Source organism: Engystomops pustulosus, chromosome 6 (assembly GCF_040894005.1).
Source record: "Engystomops pustulosus chromosome 6, aEngPut4.maternal, whole genome shotgun sequence".
In the NCBI taxonomy this organism is placed as follows: domain Eukaryota; kingdom Metazoa; phylum Chordata; class Amphibia; order Anura; family Leptodactylidae; genus Engystomops; species Engystomops pustulosus.
Window position 1 is genome coordinate 149,186,600 of NC_092416.1, and position 27,762 is coordinate 149,214,361.

The 27,762-nt window shown below is 41.5% G+C and overlaps 1 protein-coding gene across 1 annotated transcript in view; it reads left to right on the forward strand.

Annotated features, from left to right (window-relative positions):
• Positions 1 to 638: 638 nt before the first annotated feature.
• The window catches only part of CNTNAP1 (contactin associated protein 1), a 65,351-nt gene continuing 38,227 nt past the window's right edge, over positions 639 to 27,762 (forward strand). Inside the window, exons 1-7 of the mRNA XM_072111744.1 lie at positions 639 to 886; positions 21,298 to 21,399; positions 21,504 to 21,700; positions 23,959 to 24,106; positions 24,426 to 24,629; positions 24,739 to 24,923; positions 26,234 to 26,374. Coding sequence (XP_071967845.1) covers positions 823 to 886; positions 21,298 to 21,399; positions 21,504 to 21,700; positions 23,959 to 24,106; positions 24,426 to 24,629; positions 24,739 to 24,923; positions 26,234 to 26,374 — 1,041 coding nt within the window. The 5' untranslated portion in view covers positions 639 to 822. The remainder of the gene's footprint in view (positions 887 to 21,297; positions 21,400 to 21,503; positions 21,701 to 23,958; positions 24,107 to 24,425; positions 24,630 to 24,738; positions 24,924 to 26,233; positions 26,375 to 27,762) is intronic.

Below are 27,762 nucleotides of genomic sequence, written 5' to 3' on the forward strand. Positions count from 1 at the left end.
GATTCACCAACATAGTGCGCCCGAGCTCCTGCATGTGTCGCTTCCCCGCTGAGGTCCACTGGATTTCACCTTCTTCTTCCCAATGCTTGTAAGTGCGTGTCTTGTGACACAATTTACGATGTTAAATCCTGCGCGTTATCCAAATCCGTTGGATCGCCCGACGGCCCGACCCCCGATTTGTCACGTGAAAGCCAGCGCCGATGTGCCAAAATCCGATTGCCTGCGCCAAAAACCCCTGTTAAATGCGGTGCTAATCGGAAATCATCGGGAAATCCGGCGAAAATGCGGTCCGTGGACCCTTAGTAAATGAGCCCCAATGGCTCCTGTATATGGTGGTTAATAAGTGGATTTTGGAAAGTGCAGGGTGAAAATTTTGGCTCAAAACCAAACGTTCCCTGAGTCGCACATAGCGGCTGTGCAAAATTTGGTGACTATAAACACGACGGTACAGACTCCTTCAACTCACACTCAGCTTTATATATTAGATAGTAATCTTATATTAATTTGTTTTATTGTATTATTAATATGAAGTGCATGAGTTACTATCACTAAAAGTAACTAGCCCATAACAAAGATGTCTTCCTGCAGGCTTCGCTGTCGGGCTGTCATGTGATCTCCCCCCAGCCTGGCTGGGATGCTCAGAGTCACAGTGTGGGAATGATAGACTAAGCACTCTGAGCTCTGCGCTGCTATGATGCTTCAGTACGGAGGAAGCTGATCCTCCCTCCTGTATCCCAGCTTCATGCATCTATAGAAGCCGCTGGACCAGCTCCTGCCTCACGCCGCTCGCTTCTACATCCCCAGAGGAAGAAAGAAAGGAAGATGTTTGCCTTCTTATTACTCACATGGGCTGCTGCAGTGCAGGGATCATATCTAAACCATGAAGGTAAGGAGGGGATATAGCAATGACTTTTGGAAAGTGTGATTTTTGATGTTGGCTATTTTCGGGTGGCGAGCTGGCATCATAAAGTTGTGATCTGCAATGCAGTGCTGGGAGCACATGCAGGCACCAAACTCTGCCCTGCATTGCAGTAGTCCTTATCCCATGCACCAGCCTTCCTTGGTAATGCCCCCCAAACACGGGCATCCTTGTCAAAAATCTTGCAGGCTGCCCCCCCAACCCCTGCCTCACGCAATTCACTTTTTCAAGTCTATTTACTTATATGCAAAAACAAAAAAAAAATGACATTTTTTTTAAGGAAATCCCAAAAACATCAATTCTTTGTGACTTCTAAAACACATGATCTAATAGATTTTTGGGGGGTTTCCTACCGCAGTGTCTCCAGCCAGCTCTGCAGTCTGTGGGTGTTTTTTTTTTTTTTCCTTTTTTTGGGTCCTGTCCAAGAATTCGAGAAATCACATAATAATTGTTAATATGTATTTAAAGATGTCTGCGAAGAACAAAAAATGACATTGCTAAGCAACCAGAACCGTTCAGATCGCAGTGATCAGTATGAGTAATTAATGTTAACCCTGCTAAGTGATACAGTTAGGCTGCTGATTTACATTTTTAGTTATTAGGGAGATTTATTAACCCCTTAACTTTTTAGGAATTCTGCTTTTAGAGGCCGTAGTGGGTGGGTAATTGCTTGAGTCAGAGAAGGGGTTAATGGACTATAATGCAGAACTTTGTAACATATGACCTCACTGCGGTACCGCCACCACCCTGCCCTGGGTGATCAGTCTCATCATCCTTACCTGCATTCATTACCTTTGGGTATAACCTTGTGTTCGGATAGAAGTCAGCTTGTCATTCACTGGGTGAAGGACACAGTTTGTGTCTGATGTAAATTGAGGCTGTTTTACAGAGGAGACTTCCAGAAATTTGGCAGAAGCAGTGTTCATTGGAAACTAAGGATCTCAACATAGCAGATCTGGACTGGGATACTATAGGAACCCTACATTTAAAGTTCAGTCCATTGACTTGATATGTGACGTAGCAATTATGGTGTATGATTGATATTTATGAAATTATGTTTTTTTTGGCACAATCTATGTCATAGTCATGTATATATGTACACACTTATCATATAAAGATTTTACATGAGATTTAGCCAAATCAGCTAGTAATTCATCTCTGTCCCTATGTCACCTATGAATAGGTTAAAGGTTAAGTCACTTACAGCCTAAATAAGACAACTCGTTTCTACCACTATGTTCCACTAAAGCTTTCCATATTGTTATCTAGAATATGGGATGTGGTATGATCCAGTAATGCACATTGTGTAAGTGAATCAGATGTGGGAAGTTCCCCTTAGCCTGGAAGCCAATAGGGTGGAGCTGATCTGTCCAGCCTTCAATAACTTCAGAATAATGTTAAGGTTTTTTGTATAAATATTATTCCCAAATATACATTGCTTAATTCGTAAATTATTATTTTAATGAAATGAAAAAAGTGAATGTATATTTGATAATTTATTGACCTATCAATACTTGTCCCCACAAAAGCCCCATATGTCACCATATAGGAAGACCCATACATACATGATATAAAGTATCATAGTTTGTTTAAAAGACACATGTCCATCAAGTTCAACCAAGATAGGGAGGGGAACAATTCTATATAACATTACCATCAATGTTATTTAGGTGTAAAAAGGCATCTAGACCCTTCTTGAAGCTCTCTGCTGTCCCTGCTGTGACCGGCGCCTGAGGCAGGCTATTTCACAGATTGACACTTCTCATAGTAAAAAAGCCTGGTTGGCTCTGGTGTATGAAGACCTAGTCATAGTTTAGATGTATGTTCTTCCAGTTACTACAGAAGGCCTGGTTATCAGATACAGACACAACGCTGCTACATCTCACACCAGTCCTAGTCCATTCCTCCACAGGCAAGAGATGTTCCAATCTTAATAATTCTAGTGAGAGGTCCCGGGCACAGTAAATCTACTAGGCCAAGGCATTCCCGCCCTACCCCACCTAGTATTTTTATGCCAAAACCAGCATTGGAATTTACAGAGAGTATAACCCGTTACTGCCAATAGACTTTTTCCATTTTCCATAACTTTTTATTTTTCTGTGTACAGACCTGTATGAGGGTCTGTTTTCTATGTAACAAATTAAGATTCCTAGTGGTGGTATTTCATATTACATGCCCTGGACTGGAAAACTGGAAAAAATTCCAAATGTGGTGAAATTTACAAAAAAAATGCATCTGCACCATTTCCTTGTGGGCTTCTTTTTTTTACGGCTTTCACTATGAGCTACAAATGACACCTGCTTTTTATTCTTGGGTCGGTTTGAACACTAGGGAACCAAATTTATATAGGTTTTTTTCGCAAAAGCTTTGCCATACTCTGAAGCAAATACCTTTTACATTGGTGTAAGGAGTCATTTTTGCAGGACAAACTGATGTTTTCATTTATTGAATTGTATAAATTTTTGATCACTTTTTATTCAAATTTATAAGTGTTGCGAAATGGCAATAAGGGGCAACATATGGGCGGCATTCTCTGTTACAAGGTTCAGCAACGGGAATAAACGTTTTTATAATTTGATAGAACTTGCATTTTGAGATGCGGCAATATCTAACATGTTTTATGTTTATTTTATTTGTGGTCTAGAGGTGATTTGAACTGAATGGTTTTTAAACTCTTTTACTAAATTTCTAGGCCCTCTAGGGTACTTGAACCATAGGGGGCCTAATCATTTATAAAATAAACTGCAATAATACATATATATTGTATATTGTAAAATCAATGTGTCAGTGAAAGAGCCTGCAGACATCAGGCTCCTTTACAGATGCTACTGTGACAGGCATGGGACCTTTGCTGAGTGTCCCTGGTGTCATAACAACGGTTCCATGCCCTCGATTATGTCACAGGGGACCATACGTATGCATGAGATCTAAGGCTGTGTTCACACGTGGTTGCAGAAAACAACTGTATCTGTAGGATTTGTAAATGGAGATTTTGAAAACTGACTACTAATTTTTGGGGGGTTTTATTTGCATGTTAGGGAGATATAGTTGGCCCCAACTACATGTGTTGAACTATCCTTAACTTGTAGATCAGTGTGAATCCTGCTCCGAAAATCTGCTACTGATCTGCCTTGGCAGGGCCGACACCAGCACCAGGCATTCCCAGGCAACTGCCAAGGCCCAGGTCTGCTGGGGGTGGACCGCATGGCTCAATCTCAGTATATAATATAACATGTGAGGCTGTATATAACTAAACTAAGAGGAGGCTGCATATAAAATTACCGTAAGGGGGCTTTTAGGAAAAATTTGGGGAACAGGGGACTGTTTTATTGTCTTAATGCCACCACATGAGTCCATGTGGACTCATGTTGCCCAGGAGCCTACTGAAACTTGTATCCGGCCCTCTACCATGGGTAACTAAAAAGACATACAAGAGACCATTAGATAAACTAGTAGTATTACTGTTGATCTACCCATTAAGGTGGATTATTTGAGGTCCCAAATAGATGAAATGGAATGGTGGTCCTTCTAGAAGTAATGGTTAATGATTATTTTATGTGTCTTAAAGGAAGCTAAAACTCATTTGTACCTCATCATCAAGTGATTGTTTTGGTTCTGCTTTCTACTTTTCCTGTCTTAGTACTAGTCTACCTATTTAACCGGTTAAGGACCGGGACCTTTCCTGTTTTTTCATTTCCATTTTTCACTCCCCACCATCAAAAATCTATAACTTTTTTATTTTTACACCTAAAAAGCTGTGTGATGGCTTGTTTTCTGCGTAATTCTGCGTTGCACTTCATAATGATGGTATTGAATATTCCACGCCGTGTACTGGGAAGCGGGAAAAAAATTCCAAATACAGTGAAAATGGTGAAAAAACGTTTCTTGTGGGCTTGGATTTTACGGCTTTCACTGTGCGCCCCAAATGACATGTCTGATTTATTCTTTGGGTCAGTACGATCACGCGGATACAAAATTTGTATAGGTTTTATAATTTTTTCATACATTTACAAAAATTTAACATTTTTGGGGATTTTGCCATCTTCTGGCGTTAATAACTTTATTATACTTTGTTGTACAAAACTTTGGGTGGTGTCATTTTTTTGCAACATTTGATAATATTTTCAATTATATCATTTTTAGGATTGTACGACCTTTTGATCAATTTTTATAGATTTTTTAAATATTTTTCAAAATGGCAAAAAAGTGCCATTTTCGACTTTGAGCGCTATTTTCCGTTACGGGGTTAAAAGCAGTGAAAAACCGTTATTATATTTTGATAGATCGGGCATTTTCGGATGTGTTGATACTTAATAAGTTGATTACTTTTACTGTTTATTTATATTTGTACCAGTTCTAGGGAAAGGGGGGTGATTTGAATTTTTAGGTTTTTTAATTATAATTTTTTTTAAAACTTTTTTTTATTTTTATTTTTACTATTTTTCAGACTCCCTAGGGTACTTTAACCCTAGGTTGTCTGATTGATCCTATCATATACTGATAGCACATTGTAATGAAGGGGTTAAAATGAGACAGCTGTCATGGCGCCCATGTGCGGCTGTCTTTTTGAAGCTGCCGGCAGCTTTGCCGGCAGTGATCACTGTGATAACACCTGCTATCGGTGCTGGCACCGATCACGGGTGTTACCGGTAAGTCTTTGATGCAATATGCAGCAAATACTTACCGGCTATGGAGAGGGCTCAGCCGTGAGTATCTCCATGCACCGGGACCCGCCGCCCACCGTGAATACACGGCGGGCGGTCGTGAACCGGTTAATTCCAGTTTGTGCCATGCTCATCCATATAATATGTATAGTATGTCCCTCTGACCAGCATTAAGTGGGTCTTTAATAATTGCTCTCAGCCCCATCATCCTGAGCCTATCCGGTCTTGTTTCTGACATTCTGCCAACACGATTTTGGCCTCCCTAGTCATCTAATCATTTCTTGTTACATTATTGATCAGCCACTGAGAGTTTTCCCAGTAATACACTGCTTCATTTTATTGCTGATATGTAGTGACTTTGCATATGTGTACTTCCGTTATGGGCCCAAACCACAAGAACTTTTTAATGTCCGATAACCCAAATGACACTATTTATTACTATTAAATCCATTGCTAAGCCATGTCTGGGGCATATCACCACCACTTCCTGCCTGGTATTATATAGGGTGCTAGTGTTGTTGGGTGCTTGTATAAAGCATTATATCAGGGAAATTACAAAGCTAAAGGTTGGAACCTACAGTATTATCCTACTAATATGGGAAACACCGATATTATACTGCTAATAAATAACCTTAATAGCACTCATGAAAGGTTACTCACACAGGCAGACGGTCTGAAAAGAAGGCTAAAAACGAGAGGCTATCCTGATATGCTCATACAAGAAGCATATGACGGAGCGATCACAAATCCCAATATAACAAAGAAAAAATTTTTCCTTTATTTTTTTTCCTGCAAACAGAACATATAAAATCAGCTATAAAAAGAACTGGCATATTCTACAAGGGGATAAGGATTTGAAGGAAATAATAGATAAAGGGCCCCTTATTACTTTCCGCAGCGGTAGAACCCTGAGAACAGAATTGGTAACCAGCGGTTGTAAAACTAACAAAGACCACTGGCTAAAAGCTAGTTTACCTAAAGGCAATTTTATGTGCGGCAATTGTAACTACTGGACGCAATTCATAAAAACCAAACGGATACAATGTGGTGGCCATGATATTCCCATTTGACACTTTATAACATGCAGAACAAACCATGTGGTTTATATAATTTTCTGTCCCTGTAACAGGTTCTATATAGGTAAAACGATATGTAACCTAAATGTACGGTTCAGTGAGCATTTAAGGTCATTAAAGTCAGGGAGCGGAGCACCTAGGCTTATTGAACACATAAGAAAGTGGCACAACTCAGATCCTAGGTGCCTAAAGAGGGATAGAATATGACCCCCTTTAAAAACAGGGGGCGATCAGCAGAGGCTGTTGTCACAAAAAGAAGACAAGTGGATTCTAATGTGGTTGCTGCAATCTATAATATGGCGATTTGCGGCATAAATCATTGGATACAACACTCATAGGCAGCGATTGCTGTTTTCAAAGCTGCTGTATACCTTGCTTGTGGAGCTATTGGGGCACATTTACTTACCCGTCCCGTTGTCATCGCCGATCCGGAATGTCCGTCAAGGATTCAGAGCTGCCGCGATTCACTAAGATCGTGCGTCCAATTTCCTGCACGTGTTGCTTCCCCGCTGAGGTCCGCCGGAGTTCACCTTCTTCTTCCCGGTGTATGTAAGTGCTGATCTTGCAACACAATTTGATTTTTAAATTCCACGGTTTGCCGAAATCAGTCGGGTTGTCCGACGGCCACGCCCCCGATGCGCCACCACAAATCGGAGAAATTTGGGAAACCCGACGGAAATGCGTCCGACGGACCCTTAGTAAATGTGCCCCACTGTATCCTGGGACGGGGTGACGCCTTTAGGGAGGTGAGGTTCACCGTAACCCTGCCCTGCCAGTCGCAGAGTTGTGACTAAGTGTGCATGCTTGGCAGCCATCTTGGGTGAGGTGGAGGTCCGATGCCACTCCTCCCACACTGGCACACCCCGATACCAGCTGGAGGAGCGTGCTGAATAAGGTGAACCCAGCTGTAGCACATAATGCATTTTAACCTGTGGCAGACACACATGTCTAGGCACCAATGAAGAGTCAGTACACGACCAATAAGATGGTCAGGCGACTTTAGTGGTTTCCTTTGGGGTACTATAAACATGTGAGCTTTTCAATGCCCTACAAACAAGCAAATGTCCGTCGTTTAGTCTTGCTGGGGGGCCCACATGGCTCAATCTCAGTTTATAATATAACCATGCATATAAATATTGCAATCATAATAATAATATTTCTTAGCAAGCACTTAGATATTGGTGGTATTACTACTTGCTCTATTACTTGTCACTTTATATTGTACATCCAAGTTGTGTTATTTATTATTATGATTGCAATATTTTGGGCTATACAATATACAGCTTGGTTTTACTTATTATATACCACATTTATTTACCTTTGTATACCAAATGTAGTGTATCCCCAGTCCGCATGTGCCCATATCATCATGTATATGAAGACCCCATAGTGTGTTTTTTAATGGGTTTTTTTTTTGTATTTGATGATATCTAATAAAATTTGTTTATCAATTTGATATAAGCATCCCTCTTTTTCTTTCCCTACATAATAAAATTATTATATTCAGTGCAGTGACTCCCCATTCTTGATTAAAGATGCAGCCCTTTATTGGGTACTATAGGACATATGCAAAATTGCACACTTACTACAGTTACTCTCTATCATATAGACAAACAATCACTAGAGAATCTAAAAAAATGTTGCCAATCCAGGGCTTAGCTTAGAGCCCTTGGGGCCTGGAGTTCAGATGGAAACACCCCCCAAAATCTAATTAATAAATGGTCACAACATTATTCATAACTGATGACACCCCAAGCCTGCTACCACCAGTCCACATTTCAAAAGACGTGTTTGCTCTGTGACACAAGACGGCAAAAGTAGTGTCTAGTAACTCACAGGGATAATTCTGCTCAATCTGGTTCAGCACTTCATGATGCCTTCTCCTGGCCATAACATATCACTGCAGACTTTTTTGTTTAGATATATTTGGCTTTGCAATACATCTCCATGTATTCCTAAAAATACTACAGTCACTTCCAGTACAGTGTTCCCTGGATAACACTTATGTTCCACACTATGCTCCCAAACAATATATACCCCTTACAACACCTCCTTATACTGCGAGCCCTCAATATTACAAAAAATAATATACACTGTGAATTTTACACATCTGAATTATATTATATACAGCTTGCCCTTCCACCTTAATTAGTTATGTTGGGACAGGAAGCTACAGAGTACCCCCCAATTATTTATTTTTAGTGCCCCCTCTAAGAAATTATATTGGGATCCTGATAGTAATCTTTATTATAGTACTCCTAGAGTGGAGATTTATGTAGTGGCCTGATCAATTAATATATAGTGACCCCCATAATAGATTCCCCATATTGAATATGATTTATATGTATTGTTTCACATTGTCAGGATGCCATTGTGCTACCTGAGCTTTATCATTCCCTATTTGGGAGAACAGCATGAGAAGAGGAAGGCAGAACTGCTACGCTGTGCTAATAACCAATCATATTGGCGGCTAAAAGATGCTATTATTAGATATTATTAAATAGCCTGGTCATATCTCTACATTAGTATTCAAACAGCATGTACTGTAAAAAGAGATGGAAGTGGAACAGGGCCCTAGTTTTATCACTTGATGGGAACCCGTCAAGACCACATGACCCCTATAGCTACATTACTGGATTTATCACAATGGCTGTTGAAGACGAAAAATCTGCTGTTTCTTTACACTGTCCACTAACCTTGACACCACTGCACTGCGAGCCAGAATGGATCCCATGTATTTATTCTTCCTCTTGTGCTCCCCTTGGATTTATTGTGCCATAGTAACTGTACTTGTATTTTGACTGCCCCTGATCGAGGTAGGCAACAATATTCGCCCCGAAGAGCATGATGTAGATGACTACTTTTTTGTCACTTTAAATACTTGGACCGCAGGCAGGACATCAACATCTCAGTGCAGGCAGAATGACACCGGCTTCAGGACATCTGTGATGCTAGTTAGAAATTATACCACAAGCCACGTTATTCCATGAGGAAGACATAGGGAAGGCAATCCCCTACTTAAGAACATCCGATTTACAGACAACCCCTGGTTACAAACAGTCCTCTGGATGTTGGTACGGTAATTTACAGTACTTTGGTCCCGGGCTACAATGATCAGCTGTAACAGTTATGAAAGGTGTCTACAATTAATCTTTATTGTTAATCCTGGTTTTTATGACAACCCAAAAGTTTTAAAATTGAATTGTGACAAAGACCAAAAAAAATTTGGCTGCGGTTACAATTATAAAATATACAGTTCCGACTTACATACAAATTCAACTTAAGAACAAACCTACAGAACCTATCTTGTATGTAACCCGGGACTGCCTGCTTCTAATTTATCTTAGTTTACTTATCTGATATAGTGATATTGATGGTTTTAATCTGTTTTTCTTAATGAAACTGCCTCCTCATGAATATTCAGCTGTATGTTTCTCCTCCGTCCAGTGAAGCCGACATCATTTAGCACATTGCACACTGAATATAGAATAGATTGGTAAATTACACAGCTGTCATTCAGAAATAGTGAGTGGGATTTTCAGGCTAACCAGAGAAGCACTGGGGCAAGAGTACAAGAGGGAATAAGATTTACTCACATTCCTATTCTCCTTTTATATGGCCCTAGTGCCAAGGAAGTGAAATTCCCCCCAAAAACCCTTTAAGTATTTTGCAAATCATTAAAATCCACTGGAAAGTGATGCAGTAGGACACTAAAAATAAAATACATCATTTACTTACATATTCCCAAAGGAATGTACAGTAATTAAAAAGTAACAAATGCTCTCAAAGAACCTCTTAGAGGAAAGTGCTACTCTTTAAGACTTAACGATTGAAATATGGTTTTAACTAGTTGAGGAGGGGGATCCACATTCTGCTTAGCAACATCTTAAAAGGACAACGCATTATAAGATATTGGGGCACATTTACTTACCTGTCCGCCACCGATCCGGAATGTCCGACGAGGATTCAGGTTTGCCACGATTCACTAAGATCGTGCGTCCAATTTCCTGCATCTGTCGCTTCCCCGCTCAGGTCCTCCGGAGTTCACCTTCTTCTTCCCGGTGCATGTAAGTGCTGATCTTGCGACAAAATTTGCTTTTTAAATGCCGCGGTTTGTCTGAATCCGTCGGGTTGTCCGACGTCCACAGCCCCTGATTTTTGCCGCATGCAAGCCGGCGCAGATGCGCCAAAAACCCAGGGCAATTCAGCGCAAAAAGGAAAAAATTGAGAAACCCGACGAAAATGCAGCGTTCGGACCCTTAGTAAATGTGCCCCATTATCGTCATATCTAGGTAAACACGTAACCTTTTTCTCTTTTGAGTGATATCACATTATTTTATCATGCTCTGAAGTTCAGCTCACCATTCCAATACAAAATATCACTTCCAAAATCTTGGTAAATAATGTTAATAAGGTTTTGTTTTGATCCTCGGAAACTGGAAATTCCTTCCTCACCAAGGAATTGGCAATAGGTTGTCCCATGACACCATAGGACATGAGTTACAGATAGCTGGAGGTCAAACAGTTGGAACCACCAGCACTCATGTAGAGTGTGAAATGCCCTTTGTAGATTTCATCAAAAATCACCTCCAAAGTCATATGCAAATGAGCTGAGAAGAGTCACTTTTAGTCGCTTTTAGATATTGGCATAGCAGTCAGTTTAGTTGCCCCTTTTTTGGGATTTATAGTGCATAGGCACATGCTGTTATGGTATCATTTTACAGGCAAATATTTCAAATCTTATATTTTGATACAAAATGGGATGGGATTCAGAATTTTGCCCCCAGTTACAGAAGTTCCCAGTCACAGTGCCTGCCCCCAGTTACAGAAGCCCCCAGTCACAGTGCCTGCCCCCAGTTACAGAAGCCCCCAGTCACAGTGCCTGCCCCCAGTTACAGAAGTCCCTAGTCACAGTGCCTGCCCCCAGTTACAGAAGTCCCCAGTCACAGTGCCTGACCCCAAACAGGGTGCAGCTCTTCCCACTCTATTGCCTGGGTCTTGAAGTGGAGGAGACTGCACGTCGCCTACAGTCCCACTAGAACAGTGGTGGCAAACCTTTTAGAGATCGAGTGCCCAAAATGAGACCTAAAACACACAAGCTTTTCACAAAGTGCCAACATGGCAATTTAGGCAGTAACAAACTTATTGCTACCAGAATCTTTGAGCTCCAATCCGACCCTGTCCACACCTTCTCACTCTTCGGACAGGACTAGGCAGCACAGGATGGGTCACTACTTGGACTGCCTGAAACTGCAGGCAGAGAGAGGCAGCCAGTTGGTAATCAGATGAGGTAATCAGATGAGTCCTCTGCACACACCATCAGATGCAGGACTAGGAATCAGCTCTCTTCAGTGCTTTTCCCAGACTTGTTAAGCCGACTGATTTTAACTGCTGGTTCTCCCGAGCTAGGGAGAGCCGGCTGGATCCCACCCCTGGTTCTAGGTACTGTAGAGCTCAAAATAGGGGACTCTGAAGTGATGCTTTCCACTCCAACCTTTAAAAGTGACTTATCTGAGGTAAAAGTGACTCTTCTCAGCTTATTTGCATATAACTTTGAAGGCAAAGTTTATAGGTAAATGGGTGAGATGTAATATAAAAGAGGAGTTGCTAGAAAGGATATTTCATACCCTACCCAAGGGGGCTGGTAGTGTAGTGGTGTTGAAGCTGATTACAGTATCCCTTTAAGCATTCAAGCTAAGTAACACAAGACATATGTTTTATTATAAGTGCAAAAGCATGCCAAGGCAAAAATGCCTGCATTTCTGAATAATACCTTTTAGTGCATGCTACATTAATGGTGCATTACTGGGTTTCATGTCTTGAAAGAATAAGATAATGCAAGTTGTTCCACCATGGGAGAGTTTTAATAGATAGGACAATGCAGTGCAATCTATGGATCTTGTGCTGCATTAAGGAGAATGGGTGCCGTTGTTTCCTGGAAGGGCAGTGCAGGAAAGTATCATGTCAGCGAGGACTCTGCATCTTCCCAACACTGAATAAGCAGAATGTAGACAATGCTGACTGAGCATGAACAAGCACTGCAGAGTATACAATGACTGCTGCAATTCTCAGCCATTATTGACCTCCTTTCCTCTTGTTACCTTCCATTTTTTACATTTCAGCTTGTCATGAAAAAAAAAATATGTATTTTAAATACAAATATATGATTTACAGAAATATATATTTTTTACTTAGAAATATGAATATTTGGCCTGGGCATAACAATAATTTTAAAGGGTTTCTTTAGTAATATCCATCAAATGGGTTGTGATAATCATTCACTGCACAATCAATGTTCACATGGACATGGAGAAGTCAGTGATTTTATAGGATTTGCACAGGCACATCAAGTTTTCCTCTATCCACAGGATGTGTGACTCATGGATCATGGAAAAAGGGGTCCGATGTACCCTCAGAAGAACCTAGCAGCAGGTGGAAGATATCCATGCTGCTCTATTTATCTCTATGGTGCTGACGGAGATAGCTGAGGACAATATTCTACTTCTTCCAGTGCCATAGACAGCGAATGGAGTGCAAGCATGCTGGGTTGGCTCCAAGTTTCAGTAGGCCCCTGGGCAACAGAGCCTCAGTGGGCCCCTTTGCAGTGAAGGCAGCATTACAAATTCAGACACTAAAACAGTCTCTAAAATATTCTCTAGTTTATCATCCTAAACAGCTCCCTCCTGTCACGGGTGTCCTCGTGACCCTCTTGATGCCGCGGTCCCCGCTGTCACTGCCGCTGTCCTGCTCCCCGGCCCGGACTCACCTCTCCAACGCTCCTGCTTCCCGACTAGGCCACGCAAATCCTGCTCCTAGGGTGTGCGCGCCGGCTCTCCTGGACTTAAAGGGCCAGCGTCCTCCTGATTGGCGCTGGCTAATCTGGCTCACCCTTATAATCCGGCAACTCCCTTCCTGCCTCGACGGATCTTCAGCATCATTTCCTGCTAAGTGAAACACTTCGTGTTGCTGTGTTACCAGTGTACCTTTGCGTTTCTGTGTTTCCAGTGTTCTTCTGTGTCCTGCCTGCCTGTACCGTGTGCCAGCTCCTGTGGTCCTGCCGTGAGTCCCAGCTCACCCTTCCAAGCTGTACCCCTGCTGTCATCCCTGGCTCGGACTGTGTCCTGCATCTCCCTCTGTACTACCTTGGGTGCCCCCGCTGGCCTAGACGCACCTTTGGAGCGACCTGGTGGCACCCCGCCGCAGCAAGACCATCCCGCTTTGCGGCGGGCTCTGGGAAGACCAGGTGTCACTCCGATCCCGGGAGTCGGCTAGTACCATCATCTCCCGTGGTGGTTCAGAGTGTCCACAGACTCTTCCCTAAGAGACTCTCTGACAGTTCATCCCTACGAATAGTGACACCTCCTAGTTATTTATAGCCCTCTTTTCTAACATGGATTCCTTATGTACAACCTTATATGCCCCCCCAGCAGCTCTGGGGCGTGGCACTTGCCCAGGTATGCCCAGTGCTGGCGCCAGCAGTGCCCAGTGCTGGAAGTTTGCACATATGACCTGCCACCCCATTAATTTTCGGTACAACGAACCTCCATTCTTGTTAACTACACATTAAGATGCCCTGATCACATGCCATTTTCATGTACAGACTTTTTTTTCGCTATGCTGTCTGTTATCAATCCATTGATGTCTCAGTACAGCATCACATGAGCAACTAGAGACATTACCATCACTAGCTGCTAGGGACTAGTGTCTATATCCTTCTCTTCATATTCTCCATTAAAATATTAGAGTTTTTAACTAAATGTTCCATCCTTGGAGGCTACAATGTGGTCTTCTTTTTTTATAAGTATCTGACAGGAGCCTGTCCAAGCATCAGGGTATTGTAAATTGGAGTTTATGCTCCCCCTGTGGAGAGTCTGCGTGGTATGGTCCATTGAGTTCTGTCATCCAGAGAGATTGGCTCCTGAGATAATGACACAACAGAGAAGCTTGTATTTCACAGCAGGTCACCACTAGACCAAATATCCCAAATAATATAATATCATATAAAGAAGTCTCTAAATAAGATAATTACTGTCACAATCATATTTAATATGTTGGTGTATATTTAAGCATTAGAAATACTGCAGTGCCTCTAACTAAATTCACTTGAAAAGTTGTTATCTTTCTCTGGTTTTCATATCTGTCTGTCATCATTTTTGTATCATGCTGCCAGACACAAATTCAGAAAAATTGTGCTCTGTCAGAACCATTTAGACGACTGCCAGAGAGGAAATGGTAAATCTTGTACAGTCAGCTGGAACCTTTTCTAGATATGGAGCTTCACAGCCCGATAAAATCTCATTTAATGCATCGTTGTTGGTTCAGAGGAACATTACTGTGGGTTTACTTAAGCTGATTTGTAGTTATGCCAAGTCTGGGCATACACGCTACAGTTCTTGTTAGTCTGGTACTTTGTTTTTATTAAAAAAACTAGGAATGAATCCTAAATAGAGATCTGTAAGACCTCATGGAGATGTGCAGCTTTGAAGCTGTAGGCACTCTGACTCAGGGGGAGATTTATCAGAAGTGTCAGAGAGCAAAACTGTTCTAATTGCTCATGGAAACCAATCAGAGCTCAGCTTTAATTTTATTAACAGCCATGGGAAAATGAAAGCTGAGCTCTGATTGGTTTCCATGGGCAAATAGAACAGTTTTGCACTCTGACACTTCTGATAAATCTTCCCCTCTAGAAGTGTGTGCCTATGGTGCTCTGTGTGACACTGCATTATAAGATTTTTATGAGTTTGAAGCCATAAAAAGGTCCAGAAATGTTTCATGCTCTTTGTGCCTATGAGGCTGGTTGGCCAGGCACCGGTCCCAGGTGGGCTAGTTCCTGGAGTTATGTGCAAAGAAAAATTATTTTGATCAAATATTTGTTTTGCATAAATCATGTTTAACATGTCCATCATTCTGCCTGGCTTACACTTGAGCGGGACAGTGGGGTGGCCACTTTAAGGGAACAGGTGTAGTTTGGATAGTGCTACAACATCTGAGTTCATGGACACAAAAATAGTGCAGAACATTTATCAAAAAGGTCTAGTTTAAGACTGTCTTAATGTAGTTGGGTTAGTTTACACTAGAAAATGTTCCAAAATCCTGGTACTTTTGAACCGTTTCCATCTCAGCCACACCCTTTTAAGAGACCCTTTTGTAGGACTTGTGATAAACGTCTCTAAAAATGGTGTTAAAGACCTGATAAATGTGGCATTTTGGTGCAGATTACAACATAATTCTGTCGTTGACAGATTGATAACCTGCGTTGCGTGGCTTGGATGGTGATTGTTGGCTCTATGACTGAATGGGAGGGCAAAACAATCAGACTTGATAAAAGCCTATAAGGTTGCTTGACAATGAGTCTGGCATTGAATGGGCTTTCCCAAACAGCAGCTTGGAAAACTGATAGAATAAATCCTTTAGTTCAATGTCTAATGGAGTTGGGTTAATACCTGACTCTGGCACAGAAATGTTCTGGTGAATCTTTATTTCTCCCGGCTCTTGTGTGTGCTCAAGTAATCCAATTCTCTATCCTGCTAGAGTCATTAACCTTTCTGTGCCTTGTACACTTAGTTTACTCTTTGTTTCCTGATTTGGATGAATCCACTTCTTCTAGTTTCTGACTTTGGCTACTTTACTCCGATTTCGAGTCTTCAGGTCTGGACATCAGTCTGTAAGTTCTCATCTGTAGTTTGACACATCACTCCTCAGAAACCGACTGGATCCCTAGTAGTTAAGTCCAACCTACCTTTGTATGGACTCTGGTGAAAAGGTAAGGGTAGCCTCAGACCTTGTCTTATTGTCCGTAGCATATTTTGAGTGTGTGGGCTTCTGTTTTGAAGAAAGGCTGATATAGCAATCCCATTAGAGTATTATCAGTTATTGGTTGAAATTGTCAATTTTTCATCAACTTGAGTAAAATATGTATTGTAGATTACTTTGAACAGATCTGTAATGATATAAAGCTATAGCAGTATATAGGGTGCATTATTATAGCCCACTTTCCATTACATATACTTCAGTTCTATTGCTCTTTCTGCGGGGAAGATGAGTAGCTGTTGAAGAGTGATATTTAGGATGTGTGATTGATCAGCTGTTCTTGGTTGCTCAGTGTACAGAACTGGAAGCAACAAGCCTTGTCCCCTCTTTAGTGGCTGGAGTAAGGACTGCAGCTCAGTGTAAGATATCCAGTGGAATGGACTTTCTGCTTCTGGCTCCATACACTGTATAGTTCTGCTACTTGAAGACGCTAAGAACAATCTAATATTGACATACAATCCTGGGGGGGTAGGTCATCAGTATCAAAAAAACTGTAACTATAAATGTAAGTCCCATCCAGGTCAACAACTGTGTTTGCGTGGGTTTCCTCGAGGTCCTCCGGTTTCCTCCCACACTCCAAAACATACTGGCAGGTTGATTAGATTGTGAGCCCCATTTTGGACAGGGACTGATTTGGCAAGGTCTGCCCTGCGTAATCTGTGTGCGCTATATAAATAAAGGAATTATTATTAAATGTAAATACACCCTTACCAAGGACACTGTTTTCTCGGGAGCAATCAGGTGCTTTATGGTTGGAGGTAAAACTGCTTAGAACTGCATCTTTTCTCAACACGTGATCATTATATAACAAAGACAAAAATGGCAATGTTACTATGCGCAGGTAGGAGTTTGTAATTGCTGCATCCCTGACAAGTCCTATGTGGGCTGGCTATCTTGAAATGTGCGGATGTGGTATTTAAACCTGGAAAGCAGACATTTGTCAGAGGAATAATTCATATCAATCTGCTGCTTAGATAGAACTGAAGACAGAAAGAGTGGAGGCAGCAGGACAGATGTCAGTGGGGGATGTCTTGGATAAGGATTAACTCGGATAATGTATAACTGCAATTATTAGAGTGATTCCACCAGCTTCAAAACATCTGCTATTGCTGGCCTCACCATCTGAGAGGGTTTCACTATTGATACATTTTGCACACAATGAATGTATACTTTCCTGGTGTCTTTTTATGGTACAGCCAGAGCTGTGGATCTTGTCTTTAGATATCACACCAGGATGATGCAAAACAGTAGCTAAAATGTATGCCTGTACAGATTAATCCTGTTGCTGTTGGCTTAATAAAATTGAATAAGTCTGGATAATGACTAGAGATGAGCGAATCATTCAAGATTTGATTTGCAGAAGCTTTGCCAGAAACGGTTTGGGCAGGCGCGTAACTTGAGGGGGTGCAGAGGGTGCGATCGCAACCAGGCCCAGGAGGCTTAGGGGCCCATAAGCTGTCACTTTCTCATATGAGAAGACTAGTACCATACATTATAGTCAGGGGGCCTGGCACAGACTTTGCACTGGGGCCCTGCAGATTCAAGTAACGCCACTGGGTTTGGGTCTGAATCAATCGTTCTGGAAATTGATATATAACCTCCTCTCGTGGGCTACTGGCATAAGCCTTTACAAAGATCTTCTCCATTAGCAGTTTAGATGCAGTTGTTGTGCTACTCTACCAGAAACAACGTCCTCTGTGTCCTACTCTACTAGATCACTGTTTTTGGAAGCTAATGGCCTACATAATAGATCATAAAATATTTTGACATGACTGATAAATGAAACTATTTTGTATGAAGTTCAGGATCTTGAAGCATTTTTTTTTTCAACTTAATGGGACACATTTACTTAGAGGGTAACCAGAGTTCACAGTGCATTGTCCGTCTATAATGCTGGGTGCAGCGATTCACTAAGATTGTGCGCCTGAAATCATGAAAGTGTCGCTTTCCTGCTCAGGTCCGACAGAGTTCACCATCTTTTTTGTGGTGCATTTTAAAGATATGGGGGGTCATTTACTAAGGGCCCGATTCGCGTTTTCCCGACGTGTTACCCGAATATTTCCGATTTGCGCCGATTGTACCTGAATTGCCCCGGGTTTTTGGCGCACGCGATCGGAATTTGGCGCATCGGCGCCGGTATGCACGCGACGGAAATGGGGGGGGCGTGGCCGAACGAAAACCCGACGTATTCGGAAAAACCGCCGCATTTAAAAAAAAATTTGTGTCGCGAAAATTTCACTCACCTTCATCTTGGATAGGCCGGTGTATTTCGAGGCATTCCAGCGGACTTCAGCGCAGCAGCGCCACCTGGTGGACGTCAGAGGAACTGCTTTGATGAATCCCGGCCGGACCCGAATCCAGTGCAGAGAACGCACCGCTGGATCGCGAACGGACCGGGTAAGTAAATGTGCCCCACGGCGTGCAACACTATTTAAAAGTTAAATATCGCGCTCAGTCCGAATCAGTCGGACCGTCTGATGGCCCACCCCCCCTAATTTGTGTCGCATGGCAGCGGTTCCTCAAAAAGGAGCGCGTGCGCCACAATCCCAGCAAGATGTTTTAGCCCCAAAAAAGGTGAACAGTCCAACTAAAAAAGTGATTTTTCCCATTTACTAGAAAGTTAAAAAAATCATGAGGTAACGGCAGCTCCTGGCAAAACGTGACCACAAGGTCTACATTAACATTCAGATACTGTATAGAAACAGCTTCACTACTTCCAAAAGAGAACATCTCATCAACAACTAAATGTTTGGTCCATAATGCATGAAATCAAATGGTAGATTTTCTTTAAAGGGGTTTTTCCCACCAAACAAGTTAGGCCCTATCCACAGGATAGGATCAACATGCTGAGCAGCTGGGGTCATAGTGATGAGACCCCCAGACTGACCGTATTAACGTTCAACCCAACAAAAAATGTACCCCGCTCCCCCTTTCCAAGAAACCAACACAAATACAATTTTTGGGATAAAAAACTGGGGGTCGGCCACAGCTTTATTATTTACATAACAAATAAGCGACCTGTGGGAAGAACCCTGACCCTTACCCTAACTTCACCTTGCATGCCTGGCCCCGCCTCCGCGGGGGCATGTCCTAGTTGTTCCGTCAGGTGATTTAACTAACAGCCGAGAGGGTCAAGATTCCACCACAGGCCAAGCTGTGACTACCAACAACAACATGAGTAACGCAATAACAAACAGCAAAGAATAAAATATTAACAAACCAATAATATACAATATTAACATAGGGAGGGTGGGTGGGTTTCTCTTGAGCGCGGAGCAGTCAAAGAGGCTGGCTAGCTCCGCGCTCAAGAATAAATATCCTGGCCCGCTGCCCCCCAGTGGCCAGCGGAACTCGCTGGCCACCAATGAAAATTAAAACAGAGGAGGAAAGGGGAGGGGGAGAGCAGGAGGGACCGTGCCCCTTAAAGGAGAAGAGCACGGCCAGTCCTGCAGCCCCCCAGCTTATACAGCCTGCGGGCTGAGCACATTTGAAGACTCCCCAGGATGACTAGAGCAGACGGTTGCGCGTGTCTGTTCCTGTAGATAGGGCCTAGGTTGTATGTTGTACATAACCAGTTGACTGCCTGTGGTACCATTAAGAAGATATCTGGTAAATAAGAACTTGGTATACAATGCATATCACCGTCAAAAAAGGGGTATATCGGTAGGGTGCTTGATGAGCTTCATCTTATGGTCACAGCCCTGGAAAATTTAGAAGTCAATAACATCTTCCATCTCTTTAGAGGTCTTGAAAAAAAAATAGGTTAAAAAAATAGATTATGCAAATGTCTAAGAGATCCTTGTCAAGTGCCAAGGATAGTGGGCCCACTGGACCACCGAGGACAATGACGTGAGCTGGAACCTGGGAGCGGAGTCTAAATGGCACACGGTTTTCACCAGAGCACGCCGCAAAGTGGGTTGGACATGCTGCGGCGTGATACCACCAGGTCGTTCCACAGGCAACTCGTGGTCGGGGACAGGCATGAGCTTGAGACAGGCAGCACGGCTCAAAGTCAGGGACATAGAAGAAGGTCAGGATCGGCAGAACATGTAAGAAGTGCTGGCACTTGCGGACAGGGAGGTACACAGGTAAGCCCGCAACCTGAAATGTGGGTCACGGGAGCACCTGTGTCAATCCTCATTACTCAAGAATATACACCAATTAGCTAGACAGTCCAAAAATAATAACTACATGAATTTACCTTAATTTCTAATTACAATTGAAACACCCCATTATTTTATTCCTGTGGGGACACAATTTTTTTTATGTTATTTAAGGTTTATCAATAGGATTATCCAGAAATCTACTGAATTACACTAACTCGTAAATTGCGTTGTGCAGAAACATCACAGATTTAAAGGTCGTAAATAGGTCTTGCATATCTTTTCAGGCATGATATCTTTTTCCTTCTATATTTTTTTATTTTTCATTTAAAAACACCTAAGCAGTATTGAAATGTAAATGTAAACCCCACATAGCTATAATGTATAGCTTGTAAGGAGGACATGCTTCTGTGATGTGACTACAACAGTAGTGCAATAAGTGCCATATTTTTCATTAGGCTTTGGGATCCTATACCTGGGGTGTCATGTCTTATTGCAGAGAGGGTGTCCTCAGGATTTTTTTTATTACTATGGTGATGTTATCCTTAGCATCATAATAGATGATTACCAGTATATTATATTTATATAGCTGACTTATGCAAATCAATCTGTTCTGTTACCATTTAGAACTGAAGTGATGTGATTGGATTTCCTATCGTCTGTGATTTTGGATGCCTTTTTTCTAGGTTTTATAATAAATATAATGTTTTTCTTTTTCCCCCCAGAATATTGTTACAATGACCTGATCTCCCCCTTGTACTTTACATCATTTGAGTCTTCCTCAAGATACAATATTTTTTATGCAGCTAACTTTGCACGACTTTACGGTAAGGCACATATGGTCATCCATCCTGTGTATCTTTGTATTGTATTTTAGTTACATTTGGCTTGTGCTTGGGTAATCCTGTATCCTCATGTTCTCTATTTGCAGGCAGCAGTGGTTGGTCTCCATACCCTGGGGATAAAAATCCATGGCTTCAAATAGACCTGAAGAGGAAATACAAAATTATGGGAGTTGCAACTCAGGGTACACATAACACTTATTATGACTGGGTCACTAAGTACATTTTGTTGTTTGGTGACCGCCCTGATACTTGGAAACCATTCTTTCAGCTGGGCACTAACTGGGTAAGACATGTGCTTAACTTAAATGCATGTTAGGGAATGCATCAAATGTATTTATGTGTAATATACATATATATACCATCATGAGAAAAATACAATAAATTGGAACTACAAAGAAATGCTCTGCTACTTTGAAGGTCTTAGATAAATACATACTCAGATTAAAAAGACTAATACAGATTGAATTGCGTCATTGAAGGCAAAATACCAAACTACAGTATGTACCCACATATATCAATAACCTGAATAACCACCTATATGGCTTAAAACAAACCTGTCATAAGAAATTGTCCAAATAAAGCACTACCAGTATTTTATCAAGCAGCTTCTAGAACATGTCTATTTCATGGCCTCGTGTGGTGGCATCATCTAGAAAATCAACTTCGATGTGAGGTGTAAATTGCTTTTGTTAAGTCAAGGAGGCGGAGAGTTTAACACCTAAGGCAAGGGAAACATGACTTCAGACGCCCCCTTCGCTGTAATTGATGGTCCTGCGTCCAGGGACATCATTGACCAGATCTCCTGAAGTCCGGCGCTTCATGTCAGGAGGTGTTCAGAGGTGGAGCTTAACACCGAACTTCAAAGTTAATTTTCCTGATGATGTCACTAAACTCGGCCATGAAAGAAGCATGATTGAGAAGCTGTTCAGCTGGTTGACAACATACTGCTAATAGTTTATTAGGCCAGTTTCTGATGACAGGATTCCTTTAAAGTCAATGGTCTCTGTATAGCTTACATTGTTCTGGAGAAATTACGGACCACTCTTTCCAGCATTGATTGGAAATTCTATTAAAACCCCTTGCAGATTGTTGGGCAACAACAATTGCTTCTTTGGGATCATTGATGATGTCTTTACTCCTTGGGATTGAATGCTCCAGAAAAGTTGCTGTATTCATGAGTTTGCGGAGTAAGAGATGAGATGGAAATGTCCAAATAGATAAGAGAAAAGAGCATAGAGTCTAAAGGGGACCATTATTTATCAATGTGATAGTAGTGAAGTGGAACACAGGTAAGTATTCATGTAGCATGTAGCAACCAACTAACTACCGTTTGTGGTGCCTTATCTAGACATTACTACCCTGCGGTTTGTGCTGTGTGCATTCACTTCTTATGCATGATTTAGCAATGGCATCCATAAAGAGTGTGTATAATACACAGGAAGGAGAATCTGGAAGCACAGAATGAATGTGATTAATAAAAAGACTGAATCTGGGGGATGTAAATGATTGCTGAATGTACTAGAAAAATGGGTGGTAGAGTTTGTCAATGTAATAGTTAGCTTACCATACTACAATACAAGTGTTATACAGGATCTGAAAGTGGGCCCTGAGACACTAAGCGGTTAGGGACAACTAGTCCCTTCCTGTGCAAAAGTGCAAAACATGGAGACAAAGAAAAGACAATACAAACAATTAAGATTAGTCACAAGAGCCAGGTCAGGGCAAAACATGGAGACAAAGAAGAGACAATACAAACAATCAAGATTAGTCAAAAGAGCCAGGTCAGGGCAAAACATGGAGACAAAGAAGAGACAATACAAACAATCAAGATTAGTCACAAGAGCCAGGTCAGGGCAAAACATGGAGACAAAGAAGAGACAATACAAACAATCAAGATTAGTCACAAGAGCCAGGTCAAAACCAAGAGGACAGATGCAGTACAAAATCACAAGGCAAAATTATATGTCTGAACACAAGCAAAGGTTCAAAATAGCAGAAATAACAGAATACCAGGATCTACCAAGTCTGAACTAAGTCTGTAGCAGGAAAAAAAAAGCTTAGGGCAGACAGACTTCTTATGCCATTTCAGAATCCCACCCCTATCAAGGCATTTGATCTGAAATCTAAGCAAGACAACCAAAGGAGTATTGTGAGTGAAGGAAAAGTATTTCAATAACAGTGGGTTACCTATTGATGAACTGGTGCAGAGACTGATGGGTGTGTTGCAAATCAATCAAGTTAGCAACAAGCATAAACCAGTGTTCACACAAGCAATTACAGAGTGAAACACAATGACACAATCAGCGCATCCTTAGTTGTACTTCACAAACAGATGATGTCGCCAGCATGGATGTTACCATAGGTTACAGCTATGGGATAATTGCTGTCTCCCTTTTTAATACTGGAGATCTTGTGAATAAATTAAGTACATCAACGTGTACTGAGAATTCACTAACGCGGCTTATATATGGTGCGTTATACTAAAATACTTAGATTACTGAATGTCGTCATTTTTTTTCTTCTGTGTTTTTGTTTCACCAGACATTCTTCGGCAATGTCAATTCATCAGGGGTGACAGAACATCGTCTCCACTACCCAATCAAGGCTCGATATATTCGTTTTATTCCTGTAGCTTGGAATCCTAGGGGAAAGATTGGTCTTAGGGTTGGACTTTATGGCTGTGAAAGCAGTAAGTTTTCTTTTTGATGCCAAGATAAAAACTTTATTCACTGATCATAGGTTATCGGGAAAAAAAATATGATGATGCAAGGAGTTCTATGGGGTTGGTAAGGAATTTGTCACTACTATGGGCCAAATGGCATCAATTGTTGCATTCCTCTCAATCAACACTGTAGGATCATAGGTTGTAGGCGAAGGACCTTTTTTTTTTAAAGTTTATCTACTATGAGTTAAGCATACATCAATATTTATTCCTCTGAAAAACTTAATAGCTCTCTTAGTAACCTACTTAAATTTGCATGTGTTCACAATTTTCTTCAAATCCTCAGACCATGATGTCCTATCTTTTGATGGGGACGACCTTATCTCCTATCAATTCAGAAGAAAGACCAATCGGACTTTAGAAGATGACATTTCTTTCAATTTTAAGACCTTGGAGAAGGAAGGTTTGCTGATGCATGCAGAAGGCTCTCAGGGAGATTACATTACATTGGAGCTTCATAAGGCGCAGTTGATCTTCCGAATTAGTTTAGGTATGTACAATGCCTAATAGTACTGTCTTCTGTAATAGGCAATGACAGAATCTCCATTTCCATTAAATGTTTCTTTATGATTTCTTTCTGTAATTCCCACTCCTTATAGGAAACAGCCCTCTCCACCCCATAGATAGCCATACAGTTGCCACACTGGGAAGCCTGTTAGATGATCAGCACTGGCACTCAGTAAATATCCGTCGAAATTTAAAAAACCTCAACATAACATTGGATGGTGAGACACAGAGATTACGACTAAAAGGCCATTTTGACCAGCTGGATCTGGATAAAGAGGTAGTACTCTTTACATTTCATGGTATTATTGATGTTTCATAATACATTTTGGTGCTACTAGGATAGTCTTATACTGTAATACAGGTGGGCATATAGAATAAATGGTGGGGCTGTTTTTAAATTTTGTTACAACATGAGCCCAGTCATAGACCATTTATTCTAATTTCATAAGGATAATTTTCTCAATACCAAGTCAAAATAAAGTCCACCAGTGAGGTGTTTATTTTTGTTTTTAAGAAAGGCATCCGTGTACAAAGAATCCTCCATAACAACCTCCTGCGGCAGACAGTTCCATAGTCTCCACTGCTCTTACAGTAAAGAGTTACGGTAGTACCTCCGCTACTCTAGGTGTAGGGGATGTCCCCTTTTCCTGGCCACAGGCCTAGGTATACAGAGATCTGTCGAGAGATCCTTGTACTGGCCATTGTAATGGGGTCTCCCCGCAGGCATCTTTTTTCTAAGCTGAATAAGCCAAAGTTTAGTAATCTGTCATTGTATTCTAGTCCCCCCATTCCTGTAATATGCATGAGCGCTCTCCTTAGGTCCCTAGTCCCAAACGTCTTCCATTTAAGTATTATGGAGACCTCTGTGCTCTTAGGAACCTTGAGTGCTGCAGAATTTTTTCTGTAACCGTGACCAGATCTGTACCTTGGCACAATTCTGTCTATGAGCTCCTTGGGCAGTTCCTTAGACCACATAATTCTCATGTGCTCTGACATGCAATGTGAGTTGTGAGGTCTTTGTACAGACAATTGTGTGCCTTTTAAAATCAAGTCCAATCAGTTTAATTTAACACAGTTGGACTCCAATGAAGGAGTAGAACCATCTCAAGGATGATCAGAAGGAAATAGACAGCAGACAGCAAATAGACAGAGTATATTAATAAGCAAAAAAATTACTTTTTGGATTTCACCAACTAGTTGCAATAAAACAAAGCATGAAAACGTTAAAGGGGTCTGAATACTTTCCATACCCACTGTATGTTGCCCTTTGAATGTAACATTTGATGGATGAATGAGAAATGCCAGATGTGTGGAGCTCTCCACTCTGGCTCTAAAGGAATCTCTATGGCAGGGGTCTTATTTATTACAGAAATATGTGTCCAGAAGATTCAAGCCTTTTAAAGTCACGGTGTGACACTGTTATTCCAGCCCAACATGCCCTACCCCATACAACACAGAAACTGTGTTGTTAAACATGTATGCCAATTTATTTAATAGGAAATATGCCCCAGTGATCTATATAAGTGCCATTGCCAGGCTGTGATAAATTGTATACATGTATATTTTAGGATGTTTGTGTTTTTGCAGATATTTTTTGCTGGCATTTTACATGAAGGAAAGCCCATCACTTACAAGCAGAACTTTCGTGGCTGCCTGGAGAACATCGTCTTTAATAATGTGCACATTGCTGACCTGGCGAGGAGGAATAAATCATCTATTCGCTTTGTGGTAAGTCTGAATTTGGGTATAACATGGATTTGTTGAAAACAAGAGTCAGCTAATGTGATGGCAGGCCAATATTTGTATTGATTGCTATATTTGCCCACATAATACCTGTCACATCAGTTGTCAACACAATATCACATTAATGCCCCTGCATCTTGTAACCTAATGACACCCGACTCTGCTTTTTGAAAGCTCGTTTAAGGCTTATTCAGAAGACTTTTTTTCAGTTGGCAGAACGATGGTGATCAAAGGGGTTCTCCATGAATTTTCTATGGGTAGGCAATAATATCTGTCATTGTGGTCTCGACACCAAGCTCCGCTAAACTAAAACTATGGGTTTGTTCATCTATAGTGATGGTGTCAGGCTATGCTGGACCTTGTTTTCGACTCTATGGGGCAGATTTACTTACCCGGTCCTGTCGCGATCACGCGGTGCGTTGTCCAACGAGGATTTGGGTCCGGCGCGATTCACGTAGCGCCCAAGTTCCTGCATCCGTCGCTTCTGCACCGCAGTCCGCCGGAGTTCCCCTGCTTCTTCCCGGTGTATGTAAGTGCTTGTCTTGCGACACATTTCTAATTGTTAAATCCCGCACGTTCTCCGAATCCGTCGGGTTGTCTGACGGGCCGCCCCCCGATTTCTGTTGCGTGCAAGCCGGCGCCGATGCGCCAAAATCCGATCGCGTGCGCCAAAATCCCAGGGCAATTCGATGCAAAACTGAAATTGTTGGGAAACCCGACAAAAATGCATCCGACGGACCCTTAGTAAATGAGCCCCTATGTTATCTGTTACAGGTAATCTTTGTGATAGTTGGGTTTTGGCCCCTCACTGATCATATATTAGTGGAAAACCCATTTAATGTGAAAAAGAAAACAAAAATTTTTATCTCTCATAGATGTTTTGATCACGGTCTGTTTATTCTCATTGTGCACCCCCCCCCCAAAAAAAAAAATTAAAACAAACATATTCAAATAAATTAACACAACTTGTATCATTTAAAAATTCAGAAAAACATCATAAAGTAAATGGGTTCAGTGTAGTGGTATATCTATAAACTGCTGTAACTAAAAAGTCCCTTATACCGTACATTGATGACGTTAATTTGGGATGAGGCAAGTTGTCCTGTATGAGAGGCGATGGAGGGGGGTGATAATTAGTTTACAGATGCCTGCAGCTACTTTTACACTCAGAAGCAAAAGTGCTAATGAATTCCAGGCTGAATCAATAATTCTCTGCCTTTATGCAGTTTGTCTTTTGTACATTTTGAATATTACGGAAATGAATATGCATGAATAAAGTACTGTGTAAAGTTTATTTCAAGGGAACCACTAAACTAAATTACCAGTATACCATTATACAATTGAGGTTTAGAACCCCAAATCTGTATAACTTA